The sequence below is a fragment of the Crocodylus siamensis genome, chromosome 5 (assembly GCF_052110815.1).
Source record: "Crocodylus siamensis isolate JL-2025a chromosome 5, ASM5211081v1, whole genome shotgun sequence".
NCBI classification, from domain to species: Eukaryota; Metazoa; Chordata; order Crocodylia; family Crocodylidae; genus Crocodylus; species Crocodylus siamensis.
Window position 1 is genome coordinate 134,665,826 of NC_143399.1, and position 25,475 is coordinate 134,691,300.

Genomic DNA, 25,475 nt, shown 5'->3' on the forward strand with positions numbered 1-25,475 from the left:
AGGGGAGGGACAGAATCCAACTAGATCTAGACAGATTACAGAGGTGGGCGGATGAGAATAGAATGGAATTCAATGCAGACAAGTGCAAGGTACTATGTCTAGGGAGAAGGAACCAGCAACATACCAATAGGCTGGGGAACACCCTTTTCAACAACACAATGGCTGAAAGGGATCTTGGAGTCATTGTTGACTCCAGAATGAACTTAAGCCACCAATGCAAGGAAGCTGTCAGTAAGGCTAACCGCACCTTGTTGTGCATCTACAGATGTATCACAAGCAGGTCCAGAGAGGTGATTCTTCCCCTCTATGAGGTGCTGGTCTCCATAGTTGGAGTACTACGTCCAGTTCTGGGTGCCACACTTCAAGAGGGATGCGGCTAACCCTGAGAGTGTCCAGAGGAGGGCCACTTGCATGGTCAGGGGGCAGCAGGCCAGGCCCTATGAAGATAGACTAAAGGGCCTGAATCTATTCAGCCTCCACAAAAGAAGACTGAGAGGGGATCTGGTGGCCGTCTATAAATTCACCAAGGGGGACCAGCAGAAAATAGGTGAGTCTCTGTTCCCCCAGGCACCACCGGGGATAAGAAGGAATAATGGCCACAGATTGATTGAAAGCAGGTTCAGGCTTGATATCACAAGGCATTACTTTATGATTAGGGCTGCCAGGTGCTGGAATGGGCTCCCAAGGGAGTTTTCAAGAGGAGGTTGGATAGATATCTGGCTGGGGTATTATGATCCCAGCACTTGTTCCTGCCCAGGGCAGGGGGTTGGACTTGATGATCTGTTTAGGTCCCTTCTGACCCTAGAAGCTATGAAACAGCTTTAAATGTTTTTTCTGCATGCCTCGAGGTACCAGCATGGCTCATGAATGTTGCGATGCTGGGGCTTATGGAGCGTCCAACAGGATTGGTTGTGGGGGGACCCCGGGTTCCCCCCAGACCCAGGAGGCACCAGTCACAGAGCCATGGAGTTGGGGGCGGGGCCCAGCGCGCTCTCCGGCAGAGCCAGAAGTGGACTGGAAGTGCTTCTGATCCACTTCTGGGTCTGCTGCAGAGCGCACTGGGGAGCCCCCCCCCACTGCTGTGGGATGCTCCATGTGCCCCAGCATCACAGCATTAACGAGCCGCCTGCTATCTTGAGGTATGTAGAAAAAACATTTAAAGCTGTGTCTATGTCTGAATTGCCGAATCTTTCCGAAACTCTTCGAATCAATTCAAAGGGTTCTGATTTGATTTGGACAGATTAAAGGGTCCTCTGATTCGATTCGGATTTAGAGATTCAGCTACTGAATCGGGCCGAATTGAATCAGGGACCAAAGCTTCACACAGCCCTACATATAATCAATGGGTGCTTGTATACATGATGAAAATTGCCCTTTTTTCCAGTTTAGTTGCATCATACATTACACGTACAGGTTTTTTGTGATTTAAATGAGCCCCAACTAACCCAAATTCTTAACAGAATTTGGATTTAGATTTGTCAGTCTAAGATATGGGAGACCTTGATTTAAGTAAGAGATAAAGTTGTACTGTTTTGACAAAAGAAAATATTTTCTGATCAACAGCAGAAGTAAATCTTGTTGAATTTTTCCTGTTTTGTGTTAAATGTTTTGTAAATCTCTGGGACAAGCTTTCTTCAAATTCAGTTAATGAGCCAATGGCCACACCAAGAGATGTAGAGAGGTTAGGTCCAGATGAAGATGTTGCCCATTGTCCTGGGAAACCATGCTTGTAGACATATGGTAATGTTACGGGGGGATGTATAGAAGCTTTGTACAAATCTAGTTTCCACAAATCTAGTGTAGGTCAGTGATAAAATTTTACAGCATAGTATCATCACTCCCAGAGACAAGGGTGTGAGAAACACATCTGCTAGAGATCATGATCTCTAGCTCTCTTTGGAGCAGAAGTTTTGACACTTCTGTGTTCTTTTTCATGATGAACAACCCTATGCATTGGGAACTGTTTCAGGAAAAATTTGAATAGCAGAACCTATGACTTATGGTCACAGAAAAACTGCCAGCATAATCAATGCATCAGTGTATTCTGTATGTGTAGCAGACAGAGAGATAATTGTAACTAGTAGGAGATACACTCATTCTACAGATGAATGGCTTGTTCAGCAGAGTAGAGCTGATTCCTCCTTGTCTGTTTACATAAAACTATTGTCTGTCATAACTTGAAATGACAGAAACTGATTTATGACAGTTGACATGCCATCAAACCTGCTTTGGAGTAAAAAAATAAAAACACCTTACGTTTGTAGAGATGAGAAATGCTCCTATCAATTTTGTGTGTTGAACTGGCACTATTAAGGCTTTCTTTTTGTTGGCTGCAAACCTCAAAGTTAAATCCCCTGGTGTGCTAAACTGCATTGCCAAACATGATGGAATCAAAGTAATGAATTAAAAGGTGGCAGCATGGAGAAGACAAGGCTGACAAGGTTGTTACCGAGAGCTGACAACTAATTTGAGAGTCCTATCTCTGGTTCTGAGAGCCCAAAGGGGAAGGTACCATGCATTCTATCCTGAAGGCACTTTGTGACTGACTCTTTGTATTAGGCTCTCTATGGGTCTGCAAACAGAAATTTGGAGATGTTAGGGAGAGGTTAGATCACATTAAAAATAGCCACCTGACCTTACCTAGTTTCACCCAGGTGCTGACCTTACATTAGTTAGGTGGATCTACATGCAAACCATATAGAAAATCAGGACAGTTAGATCAGTCTAAAAATGGCTGAACTAAGTGAACTATACCTCTGAGGTGGTCTAACTTAGCTCAGGTCCATTGAGATTAATCTAACTGAACTTCTTTACAGTTCCAGTGCAGCCCCAGGGTTGGGAAAGCCCAGCCACTGGTCCCAACTCCAGAGCTGGACTTTCCTACACTCTCCCTGGCCTTGGCTATTTTTAGGCCCACCCCTTGCCCCACTCCCAGATGGACTGTCCCACAGACTGGCCAGCCCCACCTCCAGTCCACCAAACCCAACATCCCACAAGCCAGTTTTATCAGCATTTGTTGATGCCAGGAGCTGAGAAAGTAAGTCAGGGTGTGGGGAGGGGCAGGAGGAATGAGAAATTAGGTTTGCCAGAGGGGTTATTTGTCTGGGGGTGTGGGGTTCAGGGGCTAAAAATAGCCCCTGGTCCTGGTGGGTAGGGAAGACAGCCCCCCCCATCCCTCCAAGCCTCCTCTGCAGACCCTGAGAGCCCCCCGATCCTGCCAAACCCTTCCAGACCCCAGCAACCCCACACAGACCCTGTCTGACCCCACTCCGATCCCCTGATGCCCCTGTGGACCCTACCTGTCCCCTCCAATCTCCCTTTAGAGCCTGCTTGCCCCCCCAATCTCTCCAACCTCCTTGTTAGCCCCCCCAGACTTGCTTTAGGTCAGGTGGCTATTTTTAACTCAAGCTATTCTCTGCCTAACCTCCCCAAATGTCTGTATGTATGCAGCAAACAGACCTAGAGCCACCTTTAGTTAGTGGCAAGAAGAGAGGTTTCCCACTCCCTTTTTAAAAAATATTAAGCAAAGTTCCCAGAACATAAATCCATACCTGTGTGCCTAAAAGGATTGGTACTGAGTTTTTGTTTTTGGCTGATAAAGATACTCTGAAAGCAACAGCAACTAACAAGTATTCTGATGAAGAAGACATGGAAGGAAAGAGAGCCAGTGTCTCCTGAGGCACTTAGTGGAAGATTACTCATAGCCAGAAGGACCTGGTTTGCTCAGATTGGAAGGATGTCTCACTGATTTTCCCATAACAAAAATTGTCCATACATGAGTTTCCCTCATTTCAGATTTCATTCAGAAAACCAACAAACAGGACGGTTCCTTGTGATCTGCCCCTCACTGAAACAAACAAATCCTGATTGCCCACCAGTGAGGAGATACAGCTACAATGAGCACAGTTTACACCTCAGAGATTTTTGTTCAGCCACTAAGGTGAAAAAATGTTCACTCAAACTGAAATCTACGAAAACTACTAACTCAACTACTCACTTGATTTAAAAATATACACTAAACTAATGGGATTACTGCATAAGAAAAGTTTAGATTTATGGGTTGCAAATACAAATGTTAGGAACACTGAGCTCTTGGGTCTGTCTTGCAGTAATGGGGGACAAGAAGCAACTGAGGGACTCTTAACCAAGCTTCACCTTTTATAATCTTGGCATTGGCCAAAGGGCAGTGCTAAGCCAAAGATCCTCATCTTGAGTGCAAGCTGTGCATGTTCATTAAGAGTGGAAGAGACAATCATTGCAAGAAAAAAGCACATTTTCTAAATGTCGCAAGTTGCAGCTGAGAATCCAAGTTATATTTTAAAAGCTCGATGTCTTCTTTCTACATTCTGGCAAGGACTGTGCTGTTCTGTTATCCCATCCTGACAACATCCTGTGGTATGAGCACAGGGTCATAAATCCTGCACACTGATACAGCTTAAATTGGCATCCTGGTAAACAGTGAATGTGTGTATTGCCAGGAAACAGACTCAAAGCAGTACACTGCAATGAATCCAAACAATTAACGCATGACATCCAGTCCATTGAATGTTCTGCCTGCTGTTGTCTGCATGCCCATTCACATTATTTACAGATGTCAATTAACATTTGGTAGCAGGCACTTTTTGCTCTTTGGCCCTCTGCTTACTTTATGCTGATTTCCTGATCAATTACTGCTAAATGGGTTTCTCTCATTTGTAGCAGAGTGGACAGCATTTACTTTTAAAGCAATAAATAAAATACAAGAGAATCTCTCTGTACACGATACTTTCCTAAAAGCAACTGCTAATTATTATACATCAGAACTGTCCAACTGGCAGCTTAAATTGCAACTTTTACTCTGCTACTGCTCCCCTCATTGCTCTGGGTCCAACAGCAGCAGCTGGATGCTCTAGGCTCCTCCTCCCTCTAGCTTCCATTTCTCCCCTGTCCCTGTCCCTGTCCCTGTCCCAGGAGGTGGGGCAGGGATGTACAACCTGTAGTATGGGGCAAGTCCACAGCCCAGGATGCCTAAATGGTGTAGTGCAGCAGAAAAGCTTGTGACTGGGATGCTAAGGATAAGTTGAGGTGTCTGGGCATATGGTGTGATAGTGAGGTGCAGGGAGCAACAGCAGGGTCAGGGGTAGGGTGCACAGTGCAGCAGCAGGCAGACATGCAGCTCCTGGGGCCCATGGCCCTTCCTGGTGCAGCTTCTACTAGTGTGGCCCAAGGGGCACGCAGCCCCTGACCACTTATAAGTTAGCTCTACTTTATATAATATATATAATATTAATATATTCTTATAACTGACTGATAAGAGTATGGATCATTAACTGGAATGCTTCTCTTTCCACAGAAATGTAATAGTGAGGAGGATTCCACTACATTTCCATACTCTCCTTACCATTCTTACTGTTTCCTAAAAAGTTCTCTGTATAAACTTTCTGAGTTTTTTGAGAACAAAGTATACAGCTGCTCTTTTCTATTGGAGATTGTCAACAGCAAAATCACAGTTCTAAGGTCTCTAAGTTTGCAATTTCCTAACCAAAACTGAAAGTCACATCTCTGAATTCTAGCAATTTTAACTAAGCAGCATTGGCTTGCATTCTGTAAGCTTGTGAGGAGTGCACAAGACACCGGATACCCGGTCTTGCCCCTTCCCTATGCAGTCATGTTCCCTATGCTTCCTCTGGAAGCAGAGATGTTCCTTATGCTTCCTCCCCATTTCATAATCTACATGCACAATGTCCATGGGAACAGGTGGCTGTGATCGATGTGAGTGTTTGTATGTGTGCAATTGTCAGCCTTTTCCTTCCATCTGCATCTCCTGTTTCAAGCCTTTGTGTGCATGACCAAGGGAAGGGGAACAGCTCATAAAGCATGAAAGTCCCTGGAGTGCTATAACTGAGCATGAATTCTGGATATCTAGGCAATTAAGTGGTTTCTATGATTTCTAAAAAAAGGTCTGTTTTTATTTACAAAAAAGCATCTTTATTCACTTTGCCAGTGTAACATGCACATACAGGAACTTCTCACTTAACGTCATCCCGGTTAACGTTGTTTCATTATTAGGTTGCTGATTTATTAGAGAACATACTTATTTAAAGTCACACAATGTTTGGTTATACCATTGTCTGGCCGCCACCTGCTAGTTGGTAACTACTGTGACGTAACGATTCACGTCATTGTTTTGCTTAAAGTCACATTTTTCAAGAGCATAATTCCGATGTTAAGCAAGGAGTAGCTGTAGTATAAATGATGAATCAAGATTTTTATCAAAGTATTCAGGTATTTTAAAAAATATTTCTGGAGTATGTTTTCAATCTAGTATGCAACAGTACTCTCAACGGTTCTCCCTCTACTTTTAAGTTCCATGAGGTGCCCATGATACAAGGTTCTGAGTATTTTGAACTACTTGATATTGTGCATAGTATAACATAGCCAATCATGTGAAGTGACAAATATAAATTGCTGAAAATTGGGGTTTAAATGCAATTGGCTTAATAGTGCCTTAAAAGCAGTGACCATGAAGTTCAAAAGGTTACCACACAGCAAGTAATAACATCTTCAAGAGAAAATGTAACATGGAACTGGAAACAGTTTCTTGGGCCACCGGGTCCAGGTCCTTGTGTCTGCAGTCAACTGCTATTCAAGAATTCTGCAAAACTGCCAGGGAGAAATACTCCAAAAACTTCAACTTTTGCGGGATTCCAAATCTCCTGCACATATAGTAATTTGACATAGTCCTGTAACTTTCAGATAAAAATGAAAGATGGGTCTCTCTTAATAGCGCAAGTTTAACTCCACATAATTCCAGGATAAATCTGGTAATGAGATTATTGTCTAAATGTACCCATCTCTGAGCCAGTGGCATAGTACGATACATACTTTCACTTAGGAAAATGTTCATCAAGAAGAAGGAATCAGACTGGCTAAGCTGACTAAGCCTCACTGCAATAGCCAAGGCAGGAAGTAAAATATTGGGGAGGTGCTGCCTCTAGGATTGTTGGAAAAATTCAAGTGTCCTCAACTGGTCCAGAGTGGCATCAGTAAGTCAGGTATTTGGTGAGTGCTTCTCTTAGGTCCATGACTACACTTCATTTTTTGTGGAGTGGAATGTTTTAAGTGGTGATTAGCATTAGTGCTATCATGGTTCAGTTCTGTTGTGACAAAGAGTTCAGTTAAAGAATTACTACGGTTAATTATTTGTAGTTATTGTTTGTATTCCAGTAACACCTATAATGCACAAGGCACTGTCCACCTGCACAGGAAAACATTGTCCCTCTCTGGAAGAGCTCACAATTTAAGAAAATCAGCTAAACTCTCTAAAGTCCTGGCCAAGTTCTGATCTATGAAATAATATAAAGCATCAAAACAGTATCTAGATAGAAGCATAATAAATCTAAGTTCAGATAAGTCATATATTTTAACTAGTATATAGTTAAAAAGGGAAGCTACAGACCTGTGCTCTATTAAGGAGGTAAAATCGTTATTCCAGCTGGGATTTTCACAGGACCCAAAAGGAACAAAGCAATTTCCTTTTGCTTCCTTCTAGTTACCCTGGAAAATCCCAGTCTACAGCAATAACATTTGGTATAATCACTGCAAGACCATAGGAAAACAAATCCTTTCCAGGAATGTGACAGCCAAAACCAAAGAAATTAATAAGCAATAAATATGTGCTTCTTAGAGGCATTTGGAACTTTTGTTTAATATAAAGCTTGTATTTTTGTAACCCACAAATATAACTTGTAACTGTTTGTAGAACTGACTAGGCCTCAAAGACAAAGCTATAGCTGTGAAATTAGCTGACCTAACAGTTCTTTCTTACACAGAATTTAGCCTTGATGATGATAAAAACTGGATTCAACTGCCTAGCTTATCCAGCACATTCCAGGAAAGGACATCTCAAAAAGGCATAGTCAGAGAGTTCTAGAGGGGCTGGATTTAGGTGGGGTAATGTTAATTTCAAATCTGAAGATGCTGTATTGCAATTTGATATTGGATAAACCCAAGTCTGGGTAGTAACCTTTTATAATAATTTTAATACCTTTTAATCCCATACGGTAATAGCTATAAAACAAGATTGTGAATGGCCCTAGGGCCAGCAAATTAGCATAAGACTAGATATAAAAAGCGCATGCATCAGGTGACCAACAGGGAAAAAGAGGGAACAGGATGGAAATTGCTGTTCCAAGCCTGGACTCCAGACTCCCGGTGTAAGTGAGGATCGGATCCTGATCAAGGGACCTTCCCTGGTAATCCTTCGGACAGCATTGATTGGGGACACCTGACTTTGCTGGAATTATCTGGCGCACACCTGGCATTGAGGGACTGCTGATAAGTTGCCAACCCATGTCCGTCTATTTGTTGTTTTAAACAGCCCAAGGGCTGATATTCTCGCAGTGCCTAGCTGGCCTGCGACAGATTGGTCTATTTATCTGTTATTATTTACTATTAGCTCTTTAATACTGCATTATCTGCTTATTGCATTTATTTCTCTGTTAACTGTTGTGTGTGTGTGTAAGCTATAATAAATTTGCCATTGTTTTACTCCCAGCTCTGCCTCCTCGATCCCGAACCAAATAGCCGAGTGGCTAAGTTGATATACTCACAGTGCCCAGCTGGCCTGTGACACAGGAATGAGGAAATAAATAGAGAGGTGGAAGCAAAGGAGAGCACATGATGTGCGCATGAACAACGTTAGCTAGTTTATGGGATTTGGGATAATGCAGCTAGGAAACTTCAGAATGACACAGACAGCAATGAAGACAAACTATGCTCCTAGAAAAGGTGACAGTGATTGTATAGACAACAAGAGAAACATTTAGAAGCAACAGTAAATCCTTCACCTTCACGCAGTGCAGATGAGCATTTCATTGTAAGAAATATTCTGGGGAGCCATTCCTACCCTGTCAGTCTGTTTTAGTCTGTTTTATTGTCATTCAAAAGTGTCATCTCTATCTGGATACTCTTGTCACATAAATATGCTACTTACTCCCTCATGCGTTTCAGCTTGGTCACAGCCATGGTGTTGTTGATCACTCTGAATCCCTGGGGCACTACTGGAGCCACTCTGATGACAGTCCCAGTGCCTACAAATCAATGCAGAGATGCACAACCTTATTCACCTTTATCTCATCGGTGCTACTGCAGATTCAAGGGCAACCAGAAAAAGGGAGGCAATTCACCTTTATCACAAGGCAGGCAATGCCACAGTAATTAAAAATGAATTATTAAATGAACATTAAAATAACTCATTTCTGAAAGACAAGCAGATTTGCAGATTAAAAGTACAAGAAGTAGTGCAGTTATTTCATTTAATGTAGTTTACACAAACTTCATATAAAAAGGGCTTTCGCCCTTTTCGGGGAGATACTTGGACAGAGAAAAATATTAAACAAAAAATGTACTTTGGATTTGTTTTTCTCTTTATTTTCTTGCATTTATTTATAGAAATAAGATATTTTTTCCTGACCATCAGGTTTCTCTTTTGGCTTGATTAGATGGAAAACTGGTAATGTTGTGCTCATGGCACCATTCTGCTGTAGTGAATGAAGGGTTTACCAGAGATGCCAAAAGGCTTAATTAGTTAATATTTGCAAAGCACTATGACATCAATTCAGGGGAGCATAGAAATGTAAGACTGAAAAGGAGCAAGCAGTGATCAAGTCCAATCCCCTGCTACCATCATAATCAACCATACACCCTTAATAAACTAATCAAGAGCCATCTTAAAAGTAGCTTTTAGGACCCAGACTAGTCCTACTGGAAGGCTGTGCCAGAATCTCACAGCTCTTATTCTAATTTTGAGGTTTAAATTTATTCTTAATAGCCATTTGTTCTTGTGCCAACATTGTCCTCTTTTAGCTTAACTATTTTTTTCCTCCCTAGTTTTACTCCCCTGCTATACTTATAGAACACATGTACATATCCTTTCAGCCTTTGTTTTGCTTATCTAAACAAAACAAGCCCTTTTAGTCTCTTCTTGCAAGGTAGGCCAACTGTGTTATATAGGTATTACCACATATTCAGCACTTGTATTTCACTGCAGAAACAAAAAAAAATGTCGGCTGTAATGGAGCTATTTTTGTGTGAATGCAGAATGTAACAAATTCTTTCCTCAAATACACAAGCCTGGCTCTCATCAATTTTAACAGAAAACAAGTTTATGCATCCCAGATATTATGTATCCAAATCCCCCCCTATTACTACGTATAGTGTTTTCTATTATGTGCGAGCTCATTGACTGAATAGGAATTACTTATGAAAGCAGTGTTTGTAGCATTCCTGAACAGGAATTGGGTGTGGAGAAAGAACCAGGAGCTGCAAGACTGATGATCAGGAGATCTGAATTCCACTTCACTGATCTCGGCCCCAGCTCCCCTCGAGTCCTGAGTGATGGGCCAGGTCGCTTCCAGGGTCTAGGCTGGTGACCCCCTAGCAGTGGGGAACAACTGGTGCTCAACACGGGAGAAAAGTGCCCCCCCCCAATGGCTGGTGCTCCCTGCGGCAGTCGTCCGGAGCCCACATGGAGCTGCCTGTGCCTACTCTCTGCTCTGTGATGCAGCGGAGAGGCAGGACAGCCTTGTGTGGGGTCTGGGCAGCTACAGCTGGAAGTGCCGACAACAGGGAACGGGGGTGCGTTTTTACCCTGCGCTGAGCACCAGTTTGTTCCCTGCCACTGCTGCTCAGCCCGGATGAGTGAGTGCAGGGCATGTGGGGTCTGGGCTGCTCGTGCTCATCCCCATCTGTACTGTGGGGCTGAGGCAGGTAGGACTGGGAGTAAGTGGGTGCACGGAAGAAAGCGGCAGCTGGACAGGAGTGCAGGGCCCATGCTGGAGGGGCCCAGAGTGGGGCAGCAGGAGCATGGGGTCACAGCCAGCAGGGGCTCTATGGATTTGAGCCAGCTCCCCTCTTTCTCTGCTGGCACAGCCCAGCTCAGCTCCATAGACCTCTGCCAGCCTGTGCCCTGCACTCTTGCCGCCCCACTCTGGGTCCTGGTAGTGCTGGCCCTGGGACACCAGCACAGGCCCTGCACTCCTGCATGCCGCTTGCTTCCACCCCCACTACTCCTGCTGCCACTTTCCCTACTTTCCTGTCCCTTCCCCCCCATCTTACCATGGTCCCAGGCCAGAAAGCCCTGATAGGCAGGGGCTTCTGGCTGGGGGGCGGGGCAAGCCTGCCATGGCTTCGCCTGGGTCCTAGTGCCCCTGGCTCCTGTCATCTTTGACAGGCAGCAGAGGGCAGATTAATATTAATTTTATAAATGTTTTAGGGGCCCCACAACCTGGATAGAATGGCCTGGTGGGCTGGATTCAGCCCACGGGCTGTATTTTACCCACCTCTGTACTAGAGATACACTGTAAAAGTTGAGATTCAGACAGGCTGCAGCTATATTTGTAACAGTTTTCATGGTATTGGCCACTAAAATTGGACTATTACTGAACTGGAATGGAATCAGAAAAATATGTTTTGAAGTACTGTTCCAATTCACATTATCTTCAGCATTAGAAAAATCTCAATTTCATTAGAAAGATGAGAAAATCATCTTCACCATCACTGGTGAAGGATCATCAGATTAGTAAAAATTATGGACTATTGAAGATGCTTAAGTAGAGAGTTAATGGCACATTCAGTTACTCAAAAACACTTTTACTCATCTGGTCATGATTAGCCAAAAAGTAGGTTTGCTTCCCCTACTGCTACTGATTGACACATGACTGGTACCTGAAGATTTACATGTAACAAGGTTCTGGTTTTGTGCATACAATTTAAAACAGTGATAGATCATTCACTTGTTTCTTGTTAATTAAAAATCTGCACCCTACTTCTAAAAGTAGTTATTTCCCTACACTAGTCCTTATAGAGGTCCAAAGGATGGCAGAACCACGTAAGTATATTCCTAGTTGCTTGGTCAACATGATGCAAGCACTTTGCACAAGTGTCCATATCTGGAGAAGTGCAGGCTCAGGGGTGACTTGGTGGCAGCCTATAAGTACATAAGGGGTATGCATCAGGATCTGGGAGAACACCTGTTCACCAGAGCACCCCAGGGGATGACAAGGTCCAACAGTCACAAACTCCTGCAAGACCATTTTTAGCTGGACATAAAGAAAAACTTCTTTACTGTCCAAGTCCCCAAGGCCTGGAACAAGCTCCCACTGGAGGTGGTGCAATCACTTACTCTGGACACTTTCAAGAAATATTTGGATGTTTAAGTTGCTGGGATCCTCTGACCCCAGCGGACTTCCCGCCCCTTGGGCAGGGAGCTGGACCCGATGATCTTACAAGCCCTTACTTCTAGCCCTGAAGTCTATGAAATCTATGAAATCTTGGGCTGTATTAATATACAATTTCCTAAGAAAGAATGGTTGGACTACTCAGAGCCAATTGCAGATATTATTACATAAATGATAGAGATGGTTTATTTGGTGGGACTCCTCTCTGTAAAACCAAAGCTCTCATAAAGTACTAGGAGCCTTGGTGCTCCAAGTATCATATGAGTGCCATTGTTTCATTCCAAGTACAATCTCAAACTAATGTCCTAAGCACTTGTGGTTTAAAAAAATAAACAAATGGCATATTTTCTAGCACAAAACAGAATTAGCCTCTGTGTCCCAGCTAAATTCTTGCAAATAACAGTATTACAGAATATATTCTTGTGGTAAAAGCTTAACGTATTCTCCATGCATTAGTTGCCTCAGCCTATTTATTGCTACAATACTTCAGCTTCTTTTGGTCTGACATTTCATTATTAAAGACATCCTTCTTGATTTCCTGGGAATTCAAGCTAAATCATTTTTATTTTGCCTTCTCTCCATATTGGCAGTTGGCCAAACAAAATTTATTCTCAAAACACAAACTAATATCTTCTTCTCCATTAAATATCATCCTTTGGGTATTGTGCAGCTTAGGCAACCACTTCACATTGTAGTGTCCTATAAAGGGGCATTTATATCTAAAAATAAGTTTTCAGTTAAACCAGTGGAGATCTTTTCCACTGTTGGCATGACAATGTCCCCCAACTTTTACCAAGGTGATTCATAAGCTATACTACTGGGTTTTTATATTAATCAGATTTTCCTTTTAAGCAGTGATTTGATTAATATTATATTTTTCATTTTGTCCATCAATAAGTCAGGAAAAAAGTGGCTGTACTAAAGATAAATAAGTATGCAAATAGTTATTTGTCCTCTAATACTATGAAGTCAATACTGATTTGCTATATAATAATTAAATAAATCAATGACAAAGCTGACATTTCAAAACCGTAGGACAATCACTTTCTAACTTTACTTAAGAGGTTATCTCCCCTGAAACCAGCCCAATGCTGCAATGGTCTGTAGGGGCCAAAAAGTGAAAGAACTTTTTGTTTTCGTGTCACACAGCAGGAGCCTCTGTGACTAATTCTCTCCCATTTTACCGGGTGGTAGGAACAGACAGCGGATGTCCATTGTGCTAAATCCTCTGGTCCACATTTACCTATATTCATGTGTTTTTAGTTTGCAGTGAACATTAAAATCAACTAGTTAGTCCTCCCATATAACAGCAAGTTTCACCCAATTATTTCTGCCTTCAGCCTTATAATATATAGGACTAGAGAGGATTTTTTTTAGAATGGCCTCTGATCTTGATTTAAAAAGACCTTGAGTGTTGGAGGTATATCACAATTCAATTGCTGTCACTGAAAAAGTTGCACCTTATTTTTAGTTTGAAATTTTCTAGCTTCAACTCCTACTCACTGGATCTTGTTATCCCTTTGTCTGCAGGATTAGCAAAATCCTCAGGAAGCAATTACCTTTTTCTTCTGCAGTTATTGATACAAAGTGATCACACAATGCCTCCAACCTCCTCCCTCTTTAATCTAAATAGATTAAACTCCCTACATGTTTCACCATAAGCAGGTTTTCCAAATCCATTGATTTTTGTAGGTCTTTTCTGTCCCTTCTCTACTTTTTCAATACACATTTTCCCTTCCTTTTTTTTCTATAGCATAGGCACAATGTTCCACTGTGTCCAGTCCCACTTTAAATCTACTCTTTAGGCAGCAATAAGGAAACCTAAAATGAGCATTGAATTTTACTGAATTATTACTATGTTTACAAGAAAATCTCTTTGAGGGTAATCCTGATCTCACTGAAATCAAGGGGGTGGGGGGGGGTTTACTTCCAAACAACCACAATTTCACCTTCTTAAACTACCCTGTAAGTCACCACTTTTGGTTCTTATACCCTGAAAGAGAGAAGCATATTTATTGCATTATCACTGTCACTGCCTTTATCAGCTTAGAAAGGTATATAATAGTTAGGTGTTCTCTAAGAACTATGATATGCTTCATGGTATAGATTCATAGATTGCAAGGCCAGAAGGGACCTCAGAAGATCATCAGGTCCAGCCCTATACCAAGCAGGAAAGATTACTGGGGATCAGGTGACCCCTGCAAGGTGACTGTCTAGTCTCCTCTTGAAATTTTCCAGGGTAGGTGACTGCACCACCTCTGGCGGGAGCTTATTCCACAGTCTGGACACCCTGATTGTGAAGAAGTTTTTCCTAATATTGAGCCTGAATCAATCTTCCAAGAGTTTTTGGCCATTATTCCTGGTTTTCCCCTTGGATACCCTGGTGAACAATTGCTCACTAAGCAATTGATGTACTCCCTTAGTGTAGCAGTAAGCTGCTACCAGGTCCCCTCTTGGCCTTCTTTTCCTTAGGCTGAAGAGTCCCAGATCCCTCAGTCTTTCCTCATATGGCTTGCCTTTTAAGACTCTGATCATACAGGTGGCTCTTCTTTAGACTCTCTCAAGCTTGTCCGTGTCCTTGTTAAAGTGTGGTGCCCAGAACTGGACACATTACTCTAGCTGTGGTCTCACCAGTGCTGAGTAGAGGGGAAGAATCACCTCCTTGGTTTGCTGGAGCTGCATGGATTGATGCAGGCCAAAGTATTATTTGCCCTGCTGGCTACAGCATTGCACTGCCAGCTCATTTTCATACTGTGGTCTATTATTACCCCAGGTCCCTTTCATTCGTAGTGCTAGTCAGTTTGGTGCCTCCAAGCCTGTAAGTGTGGTGGGGGTTGCTCGTCCTGAGGTGGAGCACTTTACATTTCTCGGCACAACACTGGCCCTCTTCTAGCCCTCAGGGACTTCTCTAGAGCGCCATGAGTTGTGGAAGAGTTTCGCCAGGGGTTCTGCAATGACTTTGACCAGCTCCTTCAGCACTCTCGGATGAAGATCATCTGGTCCCGCTGACTTGTATATATTTAATTTTATTAATTGGTCATACACCAATTCTACGGCAATAGTAGGAAGGTGATTATTCCTACCGTGCTTAAAAAATAAAACTGCTTCTAAAAACAGGTCCACAGAAAAGATTTCTGTTGATTCTTAGTGTTTATGCAAAATTCATATTACTTTCAGAAATATCCATTTAATTTCAGAGAGTTCTTTCTAATGTCATTAAATGTATGCCATGTCTGTAAGTGTATGCTATCTGCAAGCTTCTATTTGCTCTTTTAAGCTAGACACTTTACTTTGTGAACTTCATATAAAAAACAGGGACCATACTCAAAATTCACAAAAATGTAACAAAGGCAAGAAAACTAGGAGGAAGGGGGTTTGCAAAGAGTCCCACATCTAATTATTATGTTACTGATGCTCATTAAAATATTGACTGTACTCCAAATACTTTCCAGTATAGGTTTAGATATTAGTTGTGAGGTGGACTTACTGTAAGAGGAAAAGCACTGGAGATCTGACTGAAGCTATTACTGATCTTCCCACTTTACTGAAATGTTTTATTTAGGTGTCACAAAATGTAGCATAGAAAACTTTAATATAAGGATCTGTCACAGAAAATAAATATTATCCCAGAAAACATTATATTTCTATTGTAAAGAACCTCCTTAAATAATACACCTTAATTCCTTTGCTAGTCCTAAATGGAAAGCATGACCAAAAACTAATTAAATGAAATGCTAGGGTCTTGGGTTTTTTTATCCCTTTTCTTTATAATACAAGCCCTTCTTTCTTTGATTCCAAATCCTGAAGTGTCTAGTTTTCAAAGTGTACATAAAGAAGGCTCTTATTTAAGTGACTCTTCTAATTAAGATGCATACTAGGAAGTTTATATTAAATGACAGTTGTCATCTTCTATGGCCTCATAAACTGATATTTGAAGAGCTTAAGAAAAGAAATATTTAATGACCCTCAGTGGGCACAGAACAAGTAATGATAAAAGGAATGCTGGCAATTTCTCTTCCCTCATTATCACATATATTTGTTTTGAATAAATTATACAAACCTAATTATTAACACAGCTTTAGCTTTTATTACATTTCAGCACAGGACTGTTCAGATGTATTTCAGCAATTTGAGTTTAATACTGCAATACTACAACATAAAAAGGCACCATCTTGCTCTACATCAGTTATGTTCACTCTTTTTGGACTTGAGGGGCACGTCCACACATGCAGGCATGTGCGCTTGCAGCAGCTCAAATAGGAGAGGCACAAACTTGAGCTGGGGATTTTTGCGTCAGCGCATGTGCCCAGACATGCACTTGGGTGTGGGACAAATTGTGCCACTTGGAGCAAAATAACCCTGCCCAACTCCTCCCAGATCTGCAACCAAGGGAAGCTAGAGCCTGGGGCCAGCACCTGTGCTGGCCCCAGCACTATAAAGACCTGCCCTGGCAAGTAGCTCAGGGCTACTTGCTCTCAGAAGCTTCTGGGGCCTACCTAATTGGTATCTGTGGACACTACCCCTTGTGCCAGATGGACTGCTGAAGCAGCATGCCAAATTCACCAATACCCCAAAATCCATGTTCTTCCACAATTAGAACAAAAGACCCCGCTCTCTCTCTCTATATATATATACATAGAGAGAGAGCTGGTGGAACATGGCACTGCGTGGCCTGGGTTCTGTACATGTTGAACAGACCCAGCCCAGCTCAGGCTGATAGTGCACAGCTTTGGACTGGGAAAGCCGTGTGCTAGTGGGCCAGGCCAGGTCCGTTCAGCATGTATAGAGCTCAGGTCACACAGCGCCGTGTTGCCCCCGGCTGTGCCTGCTGCTGGCCACAGCCCTGCTGGCTGCTGCCACCGGTGCTGCAGGGTCTGGGTTGGGGGGCAGGCATGTGGTAGCCCCTGCTTGAACCCCTCCACCAACCCACCCACAGACTGCACATGCCCCCCTCCACTCCCACACCCCCCAACATTCCCCACCACTCCCCGTACCCCCTGACATCCACCCACCCCTATATACCCCCCATCCCATGTCCCTAACTTGCCTGTGACAGCATCTGGGGCAGCAGAAGCACCACAGAGACACTGTGGCCAGAAACCCAAGCATCTCCCTTGGAGGACTGACTCCTGGATTGCCTCAGGATGTGGTCAGGGACCATGCTCTACCCTGCTTTTTTCACCTATGTTTTATTTTGAAACCTGGATTTCCAGGTACCAAAATTTTGAGCCCACGCTGCAAATATGCAGCGCAGGGAATGCTTTCTGTCCCCGGCACGCATCTTGCGGCATCTCAAACTCCTTTGAGATGTTGCAAGAGGCACATACGCACTTGGCTGGACATGCCAGCAGTGTCCTTCAATAAACCCAATTCACCCCTCAAAAAATGCCAGCATTTAATTTTCTCTTGTTTTTAAGCCTATAAAAAAATAGAGCAAAGAACTTAGAAAGACCACAGCAGGTCAGAATGTTTTTAACATTACGAATGCCTGTTTGAAACCTCTGGGCACCTATACATGAGCAGCAAGGCTGCTCCAATGCACTGTCATTACAGAGCGTCAGAGCAGGCTCAGTTAATCGAGTCTGCTGGAGCATGGTAATTTGGTAATTAACACGCTCCAGCAGACTCCAGCGTCTTATGTATCATCAACCTCGTGCTTAAAAATGGCAGCGGGGACACTTTAAATAAAGCTCATCAAACAAGTTTTAGTTAAAGTGACCCTGCCACCATTTTTAAGTGTGGGGACACTTACACACAAGAGACTCTGGGGGCTTTCATTAGAGTAGCTCTCGGACCTGCTCTAATTAAAGTGCCCCCCTTCTCACTTCCACAGCACATGTATAAACACCCTCTAGGTTTTTGTGAATCAAGTTTACACCCCTGACACTGCTTGGCAACTCGCAGCACACTTGTATAGTAGATCGATTCAGCGGATGGCCTGAAGCCTTTCCGTGTCACAATTGTACAGCCAGAACTGTAGCTCTAAAATTCGTCCGGGAGATTATTCCCCGCTTCGGACTTCCCCAGTGGATGGAATCTGACAATGGAACACATTTCACTTCAAAGATCATCCAAAACATCTCAGATGCCTTACAGATCCCCTGGAAACGCCATACTCCATGACAACCGCAGGCTAGTGGTGTAGTAGAACGTACAAATCAGACCCTCAAGCGTCATCTATCAAAGATCTGCCAGGAGGCCTCTCTGCGATGGCCCAATGCTTTGCCCCTTGCTCTGCTTTGCATCTGTGCCCTCCCCAAGGGAAGATTAGGGCTTAGCCCCTTTGAGGTTATGTTTGGAAGGGCATGGCCTATGAACGGGACGCCGGTTCTAGCAGGGGAGTGGGAAATAGGATGTAATATTTTGTCACGATATATGTGCTCTCTGTCTGCTGTTCTTTCTTCTCTCTATAGGTACACTAAAGACTTGCAGCCTCTTCCGCTGGATGCTCCAGTCCACTCGTTACAGCCAGGGGATTCCGTGCTCATTCGTACCTGGAAGGATGAGCCCCTCCAAGAGAAGTGGAAAGGACCTCACACTGTCCTACTAGTTTCCCACACAGCGGCAAAGGTCGACGGACACAAGAACTGGATTCATCACAAGACAGATTTGGCATGATCCTTCTCCCGTTGTATGGAGTGGGCCAGTTAGCCAAGCTGTATCGTCAACTTTCTGTGTTTCTTACAAAATTTGCTAATGACACCTTAACTATTGAAAAGAGCCTTAATTCTGAGATTTACCAACTTCGGTTGTTATCCCTTCAGAATAGACAAGCGCTAGACTATGTCTTAGCTTCTCAAGGTGGAGTATGTGCCTTAATTGGTAACGAATGTTGTACTTATATTCCAGAAAATTCCCATTTTGTCGGCCGAACAGGCTTTTGAGCAGTAGAAAAGTCAGGAACTAGTGGAAAATTACTGCTGGGAGTGACCGGGGTATAAAAATATACTGTTGCAGGGCTAGGGGCGCAGGATTTGAGACCATACAGTCTCCCTGCGCCTTTTACTTGAGCTCAAATAAACTCTGTCTGCTTCTCCCCCCAGTGTGTTTATTGGCGCGACGCACACTGGGCAACGAACCCAATTGTTGCCTCCCTCGGGCACCTTGTGCCGGCAACACTTGGAATGTACTGATGAAACAGAGCACGGACAGTATGAACACCACAGAGTGACCAATCAGTGATAGCCATGGATGGAGAGTCATCAGGAGGGAATGAGAATACAAAAGCGTAACAAAGCATCCTCCTCCCTGTCCTCCTCCATGAGAGGGTCCCTGAGAGGGTTTTCTGCCCCCATTCCCTGAGAGGGGTCCCTGAGGCCACTATGGACAGAGGGCATGCCTCCATTTCATCTACTCCACTTGGAGGGAAGGGGGAGGCAGCCTCAGTATCCCACATCCAGGCTGCTGACATCTGACACCTAAGAGAGAGCCTTCAGATTGAAGCCTGCATCCTGGCCAGACATCTTTGGTTGTGATGACAGCCCTAGGATTGGTAGATATACAGAATTGTTTCATTGCCTGTATTGTTTCTTTTCTGTTATCACTGTGTATCAATACATTTGCCTATTATCAAATCGGAAGGTCATGGTCGGTGTGAGGGTTGGGTTCTGCCCATCCTCCCCCACACAGAACAAGGCAACTGGGTCCTAATTCCAGAGCCAATACTGGTTAAGAATGTAAAGAAACAGGATCCCTGTTCAACCTAGCTATGCTAACAGAAGCTGCTACTGTAAATGGAAAAACACCAGAAAAACTGTGCTTTTGACAGTAGAAAGTTTGCTTGGGTGTCTATATTGGTACAAAGCACAGCTTTGCTTATATAGCTACATCCATGCTAGAAGAAATCGAGATTTTTTTTTGGTATTTTAAATGTTAAATGAGATAAAAGAACTTAGCAGTGTTTCTATTTGTTCAGGAATTCATGTCCCACATTTGTCTTGTACAGAAATAAATAAAAATGGATCCTGTGTTCTTTAGAGATTAGGATAATGTCAATCTCAGTTAAATATGCTTCCTTCTTTTACAACTTACTTTTAGATTCTTACTTTCAGAATATAACATGAAACTAAGGCTTTCAGCTGTATAAATTCACTGAAGATTGAAACAAACACATTTTCTTTCCAGTTCTGCATCAATCATTATGTTTAAAAAAGGCATTTTATTTTTATTGCTTTTTGCTCATTATTTATGCTAAAATCTAGGACATCTATAAAATTATTCAGTGACTTGTAAGATATCACGAACATATTTTTGTTCCTTTCTTCAATCAGAATATATTTATACACTATTTCATTACTTCACATGGCATGATTTTTCTTTTGCTTGGCCTTTCTCTCATCTCTGATAACAACTTACTATTGAGTTTTAGAAGAATCAAAGGTGGACCATTTTAAAAATAAACTTTAAAGCAAGGTTTTCTTACTCACACGCCAAAACCTTTTCTCTGCTTTAAAAGAATTACAGCAATAAAGACATTTCAATCTGCCTTGTTCAGGTCTATCATCTTTCTATATTCAACTGAACTTTTCATTGTTACTCCTTCCTGGCCTAAAAGAAAGCAATCTGCTTTTATATATATGATTGGTTTGAATATGTGTCTTTAAAGAAGGAACGGAAGAAGCAACTGTGTTTTTTCAATTCCTCTTCCAAAGACGAATATTTTTTTTTTCAAAAACTCTTTATTGTATACAGTTTTCACAGTGTCACTTCTGTTATTTCTACCCATAGTATTTAATATCTATCTCATAACCAGGTAGTAGAACAATGTGCAGTTTTATGTTTGATGGCATGTACAATTTTGTACAGATGACTACAGAAGCCATTTTCAAGGAAAAAATCCCCACTTTTATAAGTAACTTTAAAATTGTTGTATTGAAAAGGGGATAAGCCGAGTAGAACCCATAAATACTCCAACATACTTTTACTAAATATTACTATTAATATTGGGGAAGAGACATTATATCTCACCTAGAGAGCTGTTATTCAGGACATTTTCCAAATACATGACCATTGCCTCAACATCACTGTCCTGTTGGTACAAGAGTGAGAAAGAACATTAGAATTAGAGCAAGTATGAATGTTAAACATCCTGCACTACAGTTATGATCCTGCAAACACTACACAAGGGTAGCACTTACAATACTGAGTAGTCCTACTTCTAAGCTGTAACCTCAAATTTTATTTACACACACACACACACACAAAACAAAACCTCTGAATCCACTGATCAAGGCCACTTTCTACCTTTTTCTTCTAAAACATCAAGTTTTGGGCAATGCTCCATATAACATATGCTGCTGTCACTTGCCTAACAGAATTGAAAACATGTAAAGCACACACGCAGGTTGAGTATAGAATATATGCTTGTTAACATGTGTGCAATCTCTGCCAAAGTTCAATGAGGTTTAGTTCAAGTGCCCTCGCTACCATTTTAAAGTATTGGGATGCTGGTACATGAGATGCAGGAGGCTGCTGGAGTGCAGTACTTGCCACCAGGCTCAACTAACTGAGTCTGCTCTAACATACTGGAATTCTAGCATGTCACACAGCCTATACACTCATGTATAGGCACCCTTAGAGACCAAGTGGTTGAGAGGCCTGAGTTTTCATATGCAACAACCTACTTTATCAGATACCATCACATCAGCATTTGAAAAAGTAGGTTGTTGCCAACAAAAGCTCATGCCTCTCAATCACTTGGTCTCTATTAGCATTCATACACGTACTTTTTTTCCCCAGGATGCACTGGATATCCACCACTTCGGAGCAGACTCGATTAATCAAGTCTGCTCTGCATGTGAGCTGAGGTGACCTGCACTATGCCATGTGCAGTTCTATAAGTGCTGAAATGCATGTTAGCGCACAGAAAATGGCAGCGATGCACTTTTGAACTAAAGCACCTCCGAGGTGTTTTAATTCAAAAGTGCACCACTACCATTTTCTCAGCACTGATGTGCATTTCACCACTTATACAACTGTATTTGTTTCAAACCGTCTGGAGCTGCAACACATACATATGTAAAAATGCCACCCTGCCTGCCCTGTCTTCTGCCTGACTTCAAATTAACATGACTAACTACCTCTATTGACATTTTGGGATCACTTCAAATGTTCAAGTCTAGAAATGAACAGGGTGTCCACTCTGTTTCCTACTTCACTATACTATCTCTTCAGGATGGATTCAGGCATATGGTGGTAAAAGAGACATCAGGAAGAGAAACTCCCAACCCTCATATCACTGAACTGTCTTTTCAGTGGGAGTTCAAGGACCAGTTTTCAAATAATTTCTTCAGAGTGAAAATTAAAATGGTAACAGCTTAATACTTCTAACCAAACTAGATACACCCACATGGGAGCAGGGAGGTGAAATTTCCAGTCTCCAAAAATTTTTTAAAAGGTTATAAAAATTGAACGGACAAGAAGTATATTTAAAATGATACAAAAATTTTACTGAATAAAAGGCATTGAAAGTTTTACCTAGATGCAGCTAGCTGGGGTGTGATGCAACTGAGTAGCATACAATTGACTTCAAATAGCTATTTTTTTTAGTAGGCAACCCTCACCTCTGAATTATGGTGTATGCATAAGAGGTCTAGTTAGGTGCCTGATGAACCTGCTTGTAGCGACTCCTGCAACCATCACACCAAGACCTTTGATGCAAATGCCTACGTAAGAGTATGGAGGAGTGGAGGCTGCCCAAGACCTACCATGTTCCACTTTAGACCACTGCAAGAGAATTTAAAGGCTAATCCAAGTCCAGATGTTCAGTGCCTTAATGGCTGTAGCTTCTGCCAGAGAGCAATAGATAAAAATTGTTTCTGACTGCCTCAAGCCTCAGTGAGGTTGCGTTTCTGTCAGGGTGATATCCCTTAGCCTTTCTCCAACCAAGGCAGTGGGGGCTAGGGTTCTGAGGCACCCTATACTCACCTTACTCTGGAGGTTGCAACATTGTGGTATTTTGTAGGACTTATCCCACCACGAGTAGCCCCACCATATTGCCAGCAGGCCTTACAGTTGGATGCAGTTTACGGTCATACCTAGGACCAAATAACTATACTGAGAAATAAAGCAACCCGCATCTTGTTTCCAATTTAATTTTTCCTCAAGATAGCTGTCTCAAATCAGCTCTCAATATAACAAGTACATCCTCTTTGCAGAAAGCAAAGCCCTGAAGGAAGAAAAATAAGGGTTTCTTACAGATGAACATGGATTCTTTTATGAATAGAAGCAAGTGTGGAAGAATTCAAAGACTTTTTAAATGTAAAAGTAATGAACCATGTTCAAATCGCAATAAGTCATTCCAGAATCTAGTGGAGCATTTCGTGTGTGATTGACAGCATATAGTCTGCCAGCACCCATAGCCTCTGATGAAGCCAATGAAGCTGTACTGATTTTTCAGTAGATGAGACAGTTTGACAGTCTCAGGAGACACCTAAAACTGAAGAATTTAAAATAGGTAGCTATTGTGCTCAATTACTAGACTCTTTCTTTAAAAATCATAGAAGGTAAGGCCTCTACGATTACTATCATTAAAGAAAAACATAAAAATCAAGATGATTAGCTGAAATGGATCATGCCCATTATCACCTCAACTACATCAAAGCCAACATAACACCCTCAGTGAACATCAAAAAATTGCTGATGTTTTTAAAGCAAGTTTTCACATTCCTCTCTTTTTCTTCCTATTTAGATCCCATCAAATTAGAAAACCAGAGTTCGTTGAAAAAAGGCATAATAAAGGACAGTGGCAGAGTAAGGAGTCTGGAAAAGTAATTGTTACATTCATTAAAGGTGAACTTCACCTTTCCTTCTACCCAAAACCTGAGCAAAGTGGCTTTGTGCAGAGAAACTCAGGTGGAGGCAAACCATTGAACCTTGCAGCCAATATGCACGCCTGTTCTGTAGACCCTGCTCCACTCCTTTAGGTGAAAAGGGGCATGTATAATGCCCACGATGTACTTAGGGAGCCACTTGCCACATCACTGTCCCTTATTCAGTCAGTCCCCAAATCTGTGCCATGGTAGTCTGTGCAGTTCTAAGATGAATTCAGACTTTCCCACATAGGAGGGAAATGGTCATCTTGGAGCCTCTTCATGCACATAATGAAGAGTATAATCGGGTGCATGAAAAATTTTATATTGCAGTAAGGGTCATATTCTAATCCCACTGTGAACATCAACCTAACAGCAGATTTTAAGCCTACATTTTGTTGGGGTAATTTGTGTGTACAAAGAGGTTATAAAATGCAGCTAAATCACAAGCGAGGCATTGTTGCATTCACTTTGCAAAGATATAAAGGTCAGGAAAATGAAGAATTTGGGGTCCTGTTGAGACAATGAAGAGAATGAAGTTGCTTCAGTGTCTCATGAGCCGGGATCCTGGCTTGCTCTGATAAAAAAATCCCCAATTTTCAGATTAAGAACAGTAACCCAAAATCTATATTTTTCCATCATCAAAATGAAACTCCACTAATATACAGATATTAAATATAAATATATTTATATTTACTATATATATTTATTAGTGGTGTTTAATTTTAATCACGAAAAATGTGCGTTTTGGGTTACTGTTTTAATCAAAATATTGGGGATTTTTTTTTTTGTCAGAGAAAACCAGGATCCCGGCTCATGAGCTAGACTGTTCTCAGTGGTGGCAGATGACAGAACACGGAGCAATGATCTCAAGTTGCAGCAAGGGAAGTTTAGGTTGGATATTAGGCAAATCTCTCTCACTAGGAGGGTGGTGAAGCACTGGAATGGGTTACCTAGAGAATCTCCATCCTTGGAGTATTTTAAGGCCTGGCTTGACAAAACCCTGGCTGGAATGATCTAGTTGGGGATGGTCCTGCTTTGAGCGCAGGGTTGGATGAGATGACCTCCTGAGGTGCCTTCCAACTCTAATTTTTTATAGTTTCATAGCTTCATAGTGTCTAGGGTCGGAAGGGACCTGAGCAGATCATCTAGTCCGACCCCCTGCCATGGCAGGAAAGAATACTGGGGTCAAATGACCCCAGCAAGATGTTCATCTAACCTCCTCTTAAACACCCCCAGGGTAGGAGCCTGCACCACTTCTCTTGGAAGCTGGTTCCAGACCCTAGCTGCCCTGACTGTGAAATAGCACCTCCTGATATCTAACCTAAACCTACCCTCTGCCAGCTTGTGACCGTTATTCCTGGTCACTCCTGGCAGTGCTCGGGGAAACAGTGACTCCCCCAATGCCTGCTGATCCCCCCCGACTAGTTTGAAACAGGCCACAAGA

The 25,475-nt window shown here is 42.4% G+C and overlaps 1 protein-coding gene across 6 annotated transcripts in view; it reads right to left on the reverse strand.

Annotated features, from left to right (window-relative positions):
* NEK11 (NIMA related kinase 11) overlaps positions 1–25,475 on the reverse strand; it is a 195,823-nt gene that overhangs the window by 30,733 nt on the left and 139,615 nt on the right. For all 6 annotated transcript variants that reach the window (XM_090046394.1, XM_090046397.1, XM_090046399.1 and 3 more), the window contains 2 exons: positions 21,186–21,246; positions 8,975–9,071 (listed from right to left, as the gene is read on the reverse strand). In XM_090046394.1, coding sequence (XP_089902520.1) covers positions 8,975–9,071; positions 21,186–21,246 — 158 coding nt within the window. The remainder of the gene's footprint in view (positions 1–8,974; positions 9,072–21,185; positions 21,247–25,475) is intronic.